The 13,819-nt window shown below is 37.3% G+C and overlaps 1 protein-coding gene across 1 annotated transcript in view; it reads left to right on the top strand.

Annotated features, from left to right (window-relative positions):
- CEP350 (centrosomal protein 350) overlaps nt 1-13,819 on the top strand; it is a 3,609,946-nt gene that overhangs the window by 2,415,272 nt on the left and 1,180,855 nt on the right. Inside the window, exon 20 of the mRNA XM_044085746.1 lies at nt 490-686. Coding sequence (XP_043941681.1) covers nt 490-686 — 197 coding nt within the window. The remainder of the gene's footprint in view (nt 1-489; nt 687-13,819) is intronic.

The raw sequence follows: 13,819 nt of genomic DNA, 5'->3' as shown, positions 1-13,819 counted from the left end.
TTTCTCCACTTCTGACATAAAGTAATACTGCATAGCACTGACACTGTGGATGTTTTATTGATCTCTGAGGCGTTTATTCAGATTGTTTTTAGAAATTGTACCAGCTGATCTTCCTGAAGCTAGGCATTAGCAGTTTTAAAGATATCTAACCATGTGCTATAGCATCTGATGTTTTCAACCCTCTCTTTAGTTCTCCACTTTTATATTAATGGGGAGGGGTGCAGACAGACAGACTTGTGGGTGTGTCCCATTTGTGATGTAATTACTGTTGTAAAAACACTCTCCTACATGTTGTTGTGTACTTTTTCATGCAGGAGAGCATTGTGTGTTTGCAGTGAGATTGGTTCCTACTTTTTTTTAGTCTGCATCTTCTTTTTCACTTGTAGAGTTTGAAAAACTAATTGCTCATCATCAATGTGTATAGCATAAAAAAGGTTACAGTACATAAACAACAATGTCAAATTTTCATATGTTTAAAATTACTTTCAGATTCTACTTCAGTAGCCACAGAGTACTCACTGAAGTTTGATGAGTCCATGACAGAGGATGAAATTGAACAGCAGTCATTTAGATCATTGTTGCCATCTGAAAGCCATCGTAGACTTTCCATGGAGAAGAAACAAATTCAAAGGGAAGATTCTGATGAGGATCCTTCTGATGAAAAGACTGCCATATCTTCGGTTAAGGTACTTAAAATAAGACCGCCGACTTGTCAGATGTAACTTGGGAACTCAGCGTTGAGCTGTCAGGAAAGCTGCTGTGTCTGTTTGATTCAGAAATTATAGGCTACCTAGTATGTAGAATAAAAAAAGTTTGCATCTTCTAAAGACAGAAACTGCACATTTCATGCATAGTGTAAAAAGGCCAGTTTTAGATCTAACCTCACTTTTATAAAATTCCATGTTGATTTATCTTTATTTCCCTTAAATACTTACTTTGAACTTGAGTGCCTTGCTTTCCTAGTGTCAGTTGTAGTCATCATGTCCAGACTTTCTCTTTGGAGAGATTTGGAGTTTAGAGTTTACCAATGTGTTAACTATTAAGCCAATGAAGATACAGGCACTTGAATTACTTAATGTGAGAGGGCATCATGTATAGCAGAAATGATTCATTAGGTGGCACACACACACTGCTATATTTTGTTAAGAATGATTAAATGTCCATACATTTTTTGCTTCTTGAAGCCTAAGTAACTAAAATTTCATAACATCATTTTAAGGTTGCACAGTGATGGGTAGAATTACCTTTGCTACTTTGTGTGTCCTTTGCTCAGCAATGGAGGTGTTCCTGGATCTTTCTTAAACTGTTTTGCCACAATGTAGCTCTGCATCACATTATCTGATGAGAAAAGTGCAGTGATGCATTTTCAAATAGTTTGCATTTATTTTTTTTGTAAACACTGTACTGAAACAACGGCCCAAATGAATTGTGTTTTCCCTGATGACATAATTTTAGGCATGGGTCGATTGACTTTAATGGACACATTTCTGCTCATGTGCAGCATGTGTCCATTAAAGTCAATGGATGCATCTGACATTTTCCCTGAGCTAATGTCACCAAGGTTCAAGATCACCATAACCACTTAATGGCATCAGTGTGGAAAAATGATTTTTGTAGTTTTTTTTCTTCCTCCTTTCCACGTACATTGAAAATATCTGCCATTCGAATGAAGATCCTAACTGGCGCTTTATACACCACATATGGTGGTGCAAATATAAGTCATGCAAGAGTGACAGAACACTTACATTTTTTTTTGCACTAAGCAGCAGCTGTAATTTCAGATTATTGCTAGTACATGAAAGCCATTGTAGGTTTTCCGTGTCTTACTTATGAAGACTCCCACTAGTATAGGGCATTTTGCGAGTATCATTTCAGTTATTGCTATTTTTATAAAAGTGCAGAATTTCTCTTTTGTGTATACAATAGCAAATGCCCCCCCCCCCCCACACACACACACACACACATGCAACCCCATTGTAATTCAGCTTATTGTAATTAATTGTGTCAGGTCTTTTCTTCACTGGGAAAGGCATTTCCCCATTGCATTAATCAGCTTATGACACTGCAAGGTTTGAACAAGTGTGCATCATCCCTCTCCAGTTACCTCCACCCCCTTCATTACAGAATTTATGCATTCTCTCTCTCTCTCTTATTTGGGAGCGTGCTAAGACTTCTAGATAACATAAGCTATGATATCATGTAATCCAACTAGGAGGTAACTTCTAGCCCTATTTCCTCACATTTTTTTGGCATGCCTAAAGTTCATGTCTTGTAAATAATCAGTATAATTGAGCATTTCCTTTGTCCCGTGAAAAAGAAACGGAAACTATACCCATGCAACCATCAGATATTGTGCTTGACCTGAATGCATATCAGTGCAGTTTTTATTGCATGAGGAGTGATCATAATGTGTTATCACAAGTGCAAACCTCTTAATTGTGTACCCAGAGAAGAAGGGTTAAGTAGCTTGAGGCCTGTCTCATTACTTGAATGATTTCAGCCGTGTAGAATAAGTCAGCCCAAGGGTGGTAGGAGATTGTTGTCTGGGAATTCTGTCCATGATCAGCAAGAAAAAGAGTAAAGGAGGGAACCAGGCACAAGCCCAAGCTTCCACTCATTAAATCTACTGAAAAAGCAACATCTGTCCCATCACTGGTCTTAAGCTGCCCCATGGGGATTACACTCAACCCTCTTCTTGCTGACAGCTTAGAACTTAAAAGGTGGCAAGGGGGAGTTGCTTCCCCCCGCAACATACACCTGTGGGAATGAGTCCTGTTCTTCCATTGTCATTTCCCTGTACAAGCATAGATATTGGCTTGTCAGCATGGAGTAAGATGGTGAGTCCTCTTAACATAGTTGTATTTTCAAGCCTCAAGACAACTCCACTTCTTGATTCTCCATTCTGAAACTCAGAATTGTCATTAGAAGTTGAGTGGCTTCCTGAACTTCAAGAGCCTATTGGCTTCACTGTTGTACCTAGTGCATTGGATATATCATAGTGTTCTTTGAAATTTGGTGAAATATGTCTGAATGGCTACAAGTCTTGGGGAGATATAGTCTGATTCTGTGGACATGGCCCTGCCCAGATCTCTTGCTGTATTTTGCTACCTCCAATATTTGTTTTGCTTGTGCTAGGCACTGTTTTATGTATGTCCCCTGCTAGAATTGACATTGAAGGCATCAAGCGAATGAAGGCTATCCACTGCTGGAGCTAGCTTAAGGAGGTTGTCTCCTTTCCCCCTGTAAATTCACCTGTAAAGTGTATTCAGAGTGGAGTGAAGTCATTGCTTCTAAAATTAACAAGGACTGTGAGAACTTGCTACCATTCCCCCCCCCCCCTCCCCCTGATAATCATTTTGGAAAGTCTCTAAGGTACTTAACATTCGCATTGTCCTCACCTGCAGTTGAGATTGAATCCTTATATGGGGAAGCAAGTTAAGGAATGTTCTGTCATCCTTATAAGAAACCAATTTTAAAATAGCCTTCCATCTTGTGTTTACATAACCAGAATTCTGGTTCTTCAGCTCTTAAAATATTTGTCTTCTGCAGTCCGACATTGAAGTAGTGTAAGATCTCTTTGAAGCATTCTAAGCCAAGTTATTCTTTATTTATAAGTCACTGGACTACTAAGAACCCATTTTCAGTTGTAGCCTAATTACATGTTAAGAAAAAAGATTAAAGTAACAACAGTAACATTTTCTATGAAACCTTAATTTTTTTTTTTTTTTTAACACAACTGATGTATAATACTGTATTGTAAAATAAGTGAACAGTAGTCATAATTAACAATGTATAAGCTTTCATGCCATCCTGTCTGACCTCCTGATTATCTAGTTAATGTTAATATGTGGAGCCTTACAGCCTGATTGTGAGGGTAGTGTTAGTGTTTGCAGGTGGTGTCTTTGAATATTTTTTCAGTTGTACTAATAAAGGAATATGCTATGGGTAAGGACTTCACAACTAGAAGGAAATTCTTCATTTGTAGTCCTTGGGTAGCAAATATCTAGGGTGACTACTGTAGTCTGTCTGTGATCTGGGATGCACCAATTAACTTCTAGCAGTCTTTAGAGTTAGAATGTTGTTCAGTCTGCTACTTTGACCATATTTTAGTATATTTCTATTAATCTACAAATAAAAAGGTTGGTCCCAAGTTGTACATGGAACAACTTTACTCAGTTGTAATGGTGCACTGATGTTACCTTTCTTATGCTCCTGTGATGAACTGACAGATGTTCTGAATTTTTTGGAGTTTGCCCTTACTGTTACTGGTAGGGCATATCCATCCTCAACCCCCTTTCCCGTTTTGCACATAGGGTCGGGGTGTCACCTCAGCAGTGGCTATCATCTCCAGCCAAAGTTTGCACCTCTGGGTTCCTAGCCCTGCTGCGGTAGTTAATTCGCACCACTCACTCGCACACACTTTCAAACCTACAGCCAATTTTAGTGTGTCCATTCCACCTACTGCATATCTTTGGAATGTGGGAGGAAACCCACGTTAACGCCGGTAGGACATGCAGACTCCGCACAGAAGGCACCCCAGCAGAGAATCAAACCGGAGAGCCTCTTGCTGTGAGGCAACAACTCTAACAGCTGTACCACCGCGACCACCCTAAGGAAGAAATATTTGCCCTATTGACTAGAGGCTTTCTGGCTCTTTTGTTAGCAGTCTAGAAATTCTGTTAATATGTAATAGTACAGCCTGTATTTTAAAAATGTTTTAAAAATAGATTTTGCATTGTCTGAAGACCCTTCTAAATACATAGTTTTCCACTGCTTAGCCTAAATCAGTCGCTTGAGAGGCCTTTACTAGATCTATAGATGGTGCAGAGTCTGCATTACTGTATCCCTTTTGGATCACTCACAGAATTTTATCAGTTACATAACTGATGCTCTAAATTTGTGTGAAACTGACTGCCAGTACATAAACCAAATAAAAAAAGGAGAGGTTGTAGTACAGAACTTTGAGGGATCTCTCTTTTTCGTTACTTGTTTAGTAGATTGTGCTTGATCACTTAGTACCTTACTTGACCTATTCTTTAAATAATCAGGGCACCAGATTAATTTTTAAGGTCATAAAGTATCTATTCACAAAGCAGTTTATACTGATTAACTGAGATGTGTTGCACAAAGTCAAAAAATATAACTCCCGTTTTACCCATTAATGTTTGGCTTTAAGTAAAGTGTTAGAGAAGATAGCACAGTATAGGGATTATGCCCTTTTCTAGAATACATGCATCTGGTCATTAAGCATGCCATAGGAATCTAAATGGATTTTTAATTGTAAAACAATAAATTTTTCAGTATTTTTATATAGAAGTGATGGTAATGAGATAGGCTTGTGTGATTAAACACTGCTTTTGGGCCTTAAATGTGGTGACGAAATTGATGTTAATTTCCATATGTCTGGGAATGTATCCATTGACAGAGAGAGAGAGAGAGTGAGATTATATCATATGTTGTATAGCAGTGTGAGATTTTTGTGACTTTTCAGGCCCCAGAAACCATATCACCTTGCCACAAGTTAAGTAGTCTAACTCTTTGGAGAAAATGGGCAAAAATGTTTACTTTTCCTTTCTGTGCCTTGGAGCCCTGACTTGTTTCATTTGTCCCATTTCCAGTTATGTCTTTAGGATCAGGATATGAAGAAAATTGCAGAGCACTTTATTCAGAAAGTGTTTGTTTAAGAAAGTTAGTTGATCTTCTTTAGATGTCTTTCAGGCAGCATGTTTTAATTTTGGCTGTGCTGATGATGTCCTTGTAACAGATGACTTGGTTTTGGCTGTTTTTCTTTGGAAAAAACAATGAAGTGAAAAACATCACCAAGCACCAGTTTATTCCAAATGCTGAGCGCTTTCGTAAGAACAGTGTCAGACTTCTTCAGAACACAGTTTAAAATCACAATTAAGCTTAAATACAGCAATTAAGTCCCAGTTCATTGAAAGAAACCATTAGTGAAGGGGCAAATGTTAAGACTAGCCCGTATGGTTAGTGAGGATGTAGTCTTTGTGGAGCAATGTACAGTTTTGAAAAAAATGTTGCTGAATAGGGGTTACCCCTATGGTTCCTTGATAGTATTATTAGCGAGGTTACCAGGAAAAGAGAGGAAGGAACGTATGTCCCCCTGCTAGGAACAAATACAGGAGGGGACTGTCTGATGGTGGTGGTGGGGAGCAACAGACGTGAAAGTATCAGTTTTCACCGTGCATTGATTTTACCTTGTATACATACATTTTGATGGCATAAGGAATATTATTAACCACAAAATTGCCTATTTATAGAGCTGATGGAGAGTACCTTGAAAAAATTGGGCACAAACCAAATGTGGGTTACTAAAAGGATTTGTGCATTAAATCCATGCTTGAGAGATGTAGGAAAGGTTTACAGGGTGGGCACATGAATAAGTGTGGCCACTGTAACCAGTGTAGATTTATTAAGGAAGGTGAGGAAGTGTCTAAACCTAGGTGGGGGAACATGTATTTTAGACATAGACTGAACTGTCACAGTACTAATGTGGTGTATATAGCCTTGTGCCAACAATGTACCTCATTTTATATAGGTAAAACAAAGAACAAGTTTAAAACAAGGATGTACCAACACCAATATGATATTCACAAGCTGGATGACAAAAATACATTAGCCAAATATATTATCAGGTTTCCCACACATTCTTTTAAGTATTCTTGTATAGAAAAAGATAGTTTTGACCAGAGGGGGAGGGCCACATGAAATTTTACTTGAATATAAAGAACTGATTTGGCAGCTAAGGAGTAATGCATCTGTACCCCCTGGTTTAAATGAATCCATTACTATAAATAGTATTTTTAAATTACAAGCTGAATTTGTGTTTTCCGAAGGGCTTGTACATATGGGGGTATTTGTAAGTAGGAATCTTGATGCTAAATTTCAAAAACAGGCAAGGTTTTTGTGTGTGTAGGTACTTGTGTGTGTTTAACTTTATATTAGATGTATGTATTGTTTTAAGGATTAATTGAGGGGTGGCATTTTTAGTCATGTGACTTAATTACTGTATTTAAGCTCAATTGTGATTTTAAGCTGTGTTCTGAAGAAGTTTTACATTGTTCTTACGAAAGCGCTCAACATTTGGAATAAACTGGTGCTTGGTGACGTTTTTCGCTTCATTTTTTTGTTTATCTAAGTTTTGGTTTTTGTTCTTTATCTGTTTTTCTTTGGTGTTAAGATAATACAAGTTATTTGATAGTAGTATAAACGAAGAAGACCAAACACCACGAATTTTGAAGATGCTTTTAATTCATATAAAATCCAAAAAAGAGAGTAAGCGCTTTCGCGTGCTACCAGATGCACGCTTCTTCAGACAAGTTTAAACACAATAATACATCATTCCCTTATATATCTTGTAGCTGCAGCTGTTAATTAATTAATTGATCCAATCTATTAAACCATTTGAATTCTTAAAGTCAAAGCATATTTTTGTAGGTGTATCTTAAATAACAACGCATTCGCATAAGTCAAAAGAAATATATGTTTAGGCATACATATTGACTAACAACCATTGCATTAAAACAAAAATCATTGCATGATATTATTTTTCTAAGAGAAGATCTAAGAGAAAATCTCAATAATTGTATTCACTCAACAAATATTATGAAAGCTACTTTCTAAAATGAAATTACACATAGCGACTATATAAAGCACACACTATGTTATTCCATGTATTCTACTTAATGAAATAGTCTCAATGACGGAGACTGGAATCATAACGTGAACTACAAACAAACCATCTTTTACTTGATATTTATATAGCGCTCTTGAATACACTAATATTCTACTGCATATAAAAAGTACTAATCTATAAATATGAAATATATATGTATATATATTTATAGGTGGATACTAACCAAAAAATGCAAATGCATATCAGGTGGATGTATAGATATATATATGCACATAGTATATAAATAAATATAAAAATGTATAGAATATAAAGCATATAAAATATGATGTAATATGTATATTTAAATTAGAAAAAATCATTCTTATATATTTTGACAGAACTATAAAATATAATATGTATATAATATATATAAAAAATATATATATAAAAAACATAAAATAAACAACACTTCTAAAAACAACACTTCTAAGAACAAGCAATATAATAGGAAAACCTGTATTTTATAAAGTATAAAAACAAAACTGATTCATGCATCATGTAATTTCAAATAGTCATTTCTATCAAAGGATACTTCATAATATACAGAATGTATACATTCAGAACTCATCAAATGAAATTATTTAGAATTGTATACAAAAAATACTGAGACATAAACTCTAAACTCTAAAACCCTAAATAATCTCCCATATTTGTATGGAACATGTTTAAAAATATGAGATACAATTATTAAAAGGACCTGTAGTGGGTGGTGTAGGGGAAAAAGCCTATACATAGAAACTATATTGGACAAACTTTTCAAGAATGTTTATAATTTCACGATATCATGAAGGTAGTATATATAATTAAATAAGTTATGTATCACTTAACACTTGTTGTATCAAACATCTAGTTCTATATAAAATAAGTACAAAGGGCTTAATTAAAGAATATGAGCAAAAGGTTACTGTGTGTAAATAGGTATCTTGATATTAACTCATTATCTAACTAAGGGCTTCAGAATTAATAGTAGGTATATACTAGGGATCACATGTCAGTGATATTTTCTTTTCTTTAAATGTGATCTGATACTGACATAGCTATTGAGGCCAGGGTATTTATGTGCTCTAATTCTGAATATCCAGTCCAACTCCAAACTCTCCAATTCATTGAAATTGTCACCTTTTCTTATATTAGGCGTTCTTCTTTGTAATACTCTGAAGACGAAAGTATGGTCTGGATATTCTGAGACATGTTTGAATAGTGCATTCTTTTGGTCCTTCTTCTTTATTGCATACAAATGCTCTTGTATTCTGTCCCTGAGCCTCCTTGTTGTCATGCCCACATAAAAGGCAGGGCATGACACACAAGTTGCTAAATAAACAACATTTGTATCATTGCAACTAGCTGAACAATTGATAACAACCTCCATTGTTAATTCAGGATTTGAAAATTTTGTGTCAGTAGTTACCCATTTGCAGGATGTACATCCTCCACATGGAATGGTGCCCCTAGTGGTGTTATTGATAATAGTGTCATTGAACCTATCATTGCACATAATTCTTTTCAAATTTAACATATTTTTATAAGTAAATGATGCTCTGCATCCTATTAAGCTCTTTATTTCATCACTAGCGGTCAAGATAGACCAATTTTTACTGATTATATCAGTAATATACTTGTTATCACTGGTGTAACTGATAATGCATCTTACTTGTTTATGTTCTTGTGATTCAAGCTGTCCATTGCCATTATTATATTGATGCTTAGTCCTGGGTTTATACTGATCATCATTGACAAATCTTTCTTTTACATAAGCTACATCAACCTGATTATACCCTCTATCTAAAAGAAGGGATTCAAGTTTGTCAAATTCAGTAGTGCGTTCATCTTTATCTTGGCAAATCCTATTTATCCTACTGAACTGTCCTTTAATTATGTTCGAAAAGATAAATCTGGGGTGCATACTGTTGTGTACCAATAGTGTATTCTTCCAACACTCTTTTCTGTGAAGGGATGTAATTATCCTGCCTGCCTTTTGTTTCTTGATGTTCAGGTCTAGAAAGTTAACATTTGAGTAGGAATATTCTATAGAGAATCTAAGGAAATCCGTAGTATTTTCTAGATCTGTAATGAAAACTTCAAGCTCCTCAGGGGTTCCATCCCAAATCAACAGTATGTCATCCACAAACTTGAAATACGCTATTACTTTTTTATATGCCATGTGTGGAAACAGGCATGTAGTCTCCCATTCATATACCACCAGGTTGGCATATGAATTGGCGCAGGGGGTGCCCATGGCCACCCCCCACTGTTGTAAATAGTAAGAACTGTTGAACATCATAACATTCTTTGTAAGTACTGTTTCTAGTAAAGCATTCAATAAGATTTGCTCACTATTATTATAGAGGCCAAAGACATTCAATAGATGCCTTATGGCCTCTAGACCATATGCATTGGGTATCACCGTAAAAAGACTCTTGACATCTAATGTGACAAGTAGGTGTTTCTCTAAGATCTTGTCCTGTATGTTATTAAGGTGATCAATCAATTGATATGAGTCTTTTAGGATAGTGCTAATTTTATTTACTATAGGTTTTAACTTTTTTTCAACAAATATTGACATGTTCTCTGTAACCCACTGGTGTCCTGCAACAATAGGACGTAGGGGTGGAGGTGTTAAACCCTTATGCATTTTAGGGAGCCCTTTGATACTTGGTATAGGCGGATGTTCAATCAACAAAAACAAATAAAATTCATAACTGATCTGCCTAGTTACCATCATATCGTAGAGGTCATGATGTACTTCATATATTAGCTTGTCTACTATCTTCCTATCTATTTCCTTATAAGTAAGATCATCATTCAGAAGTGTGACCATATATTTAACATAATCTGTTGTATTAAGAATAACAATCCCCCCTCCCTTGTCTGCAGGTCTAATTGTTACTTCTCTATCATTAGAAAGGGCATTCATAGCTAATCTTTCTTCCTTGGAAACATTATGAAATAACATCTTTACGCCTTTATCAAGGCTATCATAATGTTTATATAAATCACTTTCGCAAACTTTAAGAAAACACTCAATGTAGGGATGTAAAACAGGTGAAAAAGTACTTTTCTTTCTATAACATTCAAACACGCCCACTCCCTGATTCAAAACATCACTATTGTGGTTGGATTGTCTAAAAAACAGAGCCAAAGCTATATTGCGAGTAAAAAAACGCAATTCAGTTAGTAAGGTAGAGACATTAATTAATTGAATTAATTTTACTTGAATATAAAGAACTGATTTGGCAGCTAAGGAGTAATGCATCTGTACCCCCTGGTTTAAATGAATCCATTACTATAAATAGTATTTTTAAATTACAAGCTGAATTTGTGTTTTCCGAAGGGCTTGTACATATGGGGGTATTTGTAAGTAGGAATCTTGATGCTAAATTTCAAAAACAGGCAAGGTTTTTGTGTGTGTAGGTACTTGTGTGTGTTTAACTTTATATTAGATGTATGTATTGTTTTAAGGATTAATTGAGGGGTGGCATTTTTAGTCATGTGACTTAATTACTGTATTTAAGCTCAATTGTGATTTTAAGCTGTGTTCTGAAGAAGTTTTATATTGTTCTTACGAAAGCGCTCAACATTTGGAATAAACTGGTGCTTGGTGACGTTTTTCGCTTCATTTTTTTGTTTATCTAAGTTTTGGTTTTTGTTCTTTATCTGTTTTTCTTTGGTGTTAAGATAATACAAGTTATTTGATCCAGAGGAAATCCCTTTTTGACAGCCTCATCAAAGAACTGCAAAAGAGTGATGCTGGTATTGATCACTGTAACAGTGTGTCCTTCCATTTCACTATTGCAGCATTCATAACATTAGGGATCCCCTGCCTAGGGCAGCCCAATGTCCGGCCAGTATACCAAAGCCGTAGGTTGCTTTAAGGTGCACTGTATGTCACATTTATGCTCCTCACATAGCATAGGGCATAAAGGTGATGTCCGGATGTACTATCCTCAGAACTTCTTTGCTGCCAATCTGAATGCCATCTCTTGATCATGGGGCTGAACACCTGTGTTCCGTTGCTGGTTTCACTGAGCCATTGCAGATATGTGCCCTATTGGGGTTCTTTTTTTGGTCGTCTTTTTGTTGCTTGTGAGGTTTCATGTCATCCAAGAAGGGTAAATGCCAGTGTGAGAGACAGATTCCCCATAAAGACCACCACAAAAAGTGTCTGTTTTGCCTTGGCACCTCACATGACCTTATGCCCTGTTCCATCTGTTGGGCTTTTGTACCAAAAACTTTGCGTAGTAGACTTTCTTCTTTGGCGCTGTATCTGGAGAATTTTTCTCATGATAGATACTATGGAGGGAACTTCCCACCCCAAGAGACAGCCGTCAGAGAAGAAGGCGGCCAGGAAACCTAGGTTGGAACCTTCCTCTATTCAGCCTCCACTGGACATTTCTCCTGAGGTGAGTGAATGCATGGAGGTTCACCTGGCATTGTTGTAGGATTCCTCTGCCGAGACCGGGTTGGAGGCCGGTGGGGATCAAGCTTTAAGCATGTCCGGGAAGGCTTTGCAGACATCCATTTCAGATGTGCAGGGGGAACTATAGTTGATTATTTCCGAGGACCCTAGGAGTGTTCCTCAGATTTTAGTCCTTACTACTGTTATTAAATGCTGTCCTGTGTCAGAGTCTTGCAAGTCTTTTTTTAGGCAAACATCACCTTAAAGAAAAAACAAAAAACTAAACGTTTCTCCTGCCCCTAAGGATCCACAGTGTAAATGGCAGGCATTCACTTAGGGTTTGTTTAGTGCTTTGATGGCGTTGAAACCTCCTCAGGGTGTTTCTGTTCCAGCTCTCCCTTGTCCTCTGCCCCCTTTAAAAGACCCAGGGAACAGGATTCATCTGAGCAGGAGGTGGATTCTGATGAGGAATCCCTTGCTTACTCTTCTTAAATTTCTTCTCCTTTGGACTGTGGGTCAGAGGAAGTGGAATCTACTAGTCCTGATACTCCCTTTGAAGAGATTTTGTTTGTGGACACAGTCTCCAGGATAATGGAATTTTATAAATGGGATTGTGCTCAGGTCTCTGAGATCCATAAGAGGTACTATGAGTTACTGCAGATGGAATCTCCTAACCCTTCTGCTGTTCTTCCTGTTTTGGCTGCGTTTTCCAATGCCTCTAAAGCTCCTGATTCTCAGCCCCCTACACCAAAGAAATCTGATAGGTTTTACAGGATGTCTGAGGACTGTAAACTTTTGTACACGTTTTCTGCTGTTGAACCCTCAGTGGTGTCTGTGACCTCTAACAAGCCTTCTCACTTGCTTCCTTTGCCCAAGTTACTGCCCTCTGATAAAGAGTGCAGAAGCATGGAAAAGCTAGGTAAGAAGGTTTACACCTAGGCTACCTTGGCTTTTAGGGCTCTTAATTAGCAGATCCATATGTCCAGATATGTGTTGGCTGTCCTATCTCAAGTTTGTCAGGTTGTATCTGATCTTCCAGACTCTGAGGGTAAAACTTCTGCTATTTCCCTGTTAGGGACTTCCTCATGGCTGGCTTGTCATTCCGTCAAATGTAGTTGTGATGCAAGAGACACTTCTTCTAGGGCTGCTGCTTTTGGGTCAGTGATGAGGCGGTATTCTTGGCTTCAGCTTTAACCTTTGCCTGATGTTATCAAGGCTCAGTTGATGGATGCCCCTCTTGATGATAAACACTTGTTTGGTGAAGCTGCTGCTGATTTGTTTAAGTCCCTTCATTATAAGGGGAAGGCTTTATAAGATCTCAAACATGATTGTTTCTCCTTTTCCTAAATTTCAGAGAAACTACCCCAGTAAACCAGCTTTTGTTAACAGGCAATCTCACTCTCCTCCTAAGGGCAAAAAGGGGTGACAAGCGGGCTCCTCCACCCAAGTCTACTCAGACTTCAGGGCCCCAGAAGTCTTCCTTTCCAGATAACCAAGTGTTGTCTGACTATCTTATTCTTCCCAGCCACTTTCCTCTTTCTCCTTGCCACTGTCTCTCTCTCTTCCCATTTGACTACAGATTACTTAGGATTCCTGGGTTCTTCCATTATTCACCAGGGGTAATTCATGGTGTGGAAATCCCTTCCCCCTTTTATGGGTATTCCTCAACCTCCTGGGGAACAACTCTCCTTTTTCCCAGAGGTGCTTCGGGACGTTTTGACGCGGGGTAC

This window comes from Protopterus annectens, chromosome 10.part0, assembly GCF_019279795.1.
Source record: "Protopterus annectens isolate FY-2018-M chromosome 10.part0, PAN1.0, whole genome shotgun sequence".
NCBI classification, from domain to species: Eukaryota; Metazoa; Chordata; order Ceratodontiformes; family Protopteridae; genus Protopterus; species Protopterus annectens.
Note: the sequence above shows the minus strand (reverse complement) of the source record. Positions and strands in the feature narration are given on the sequence as shown.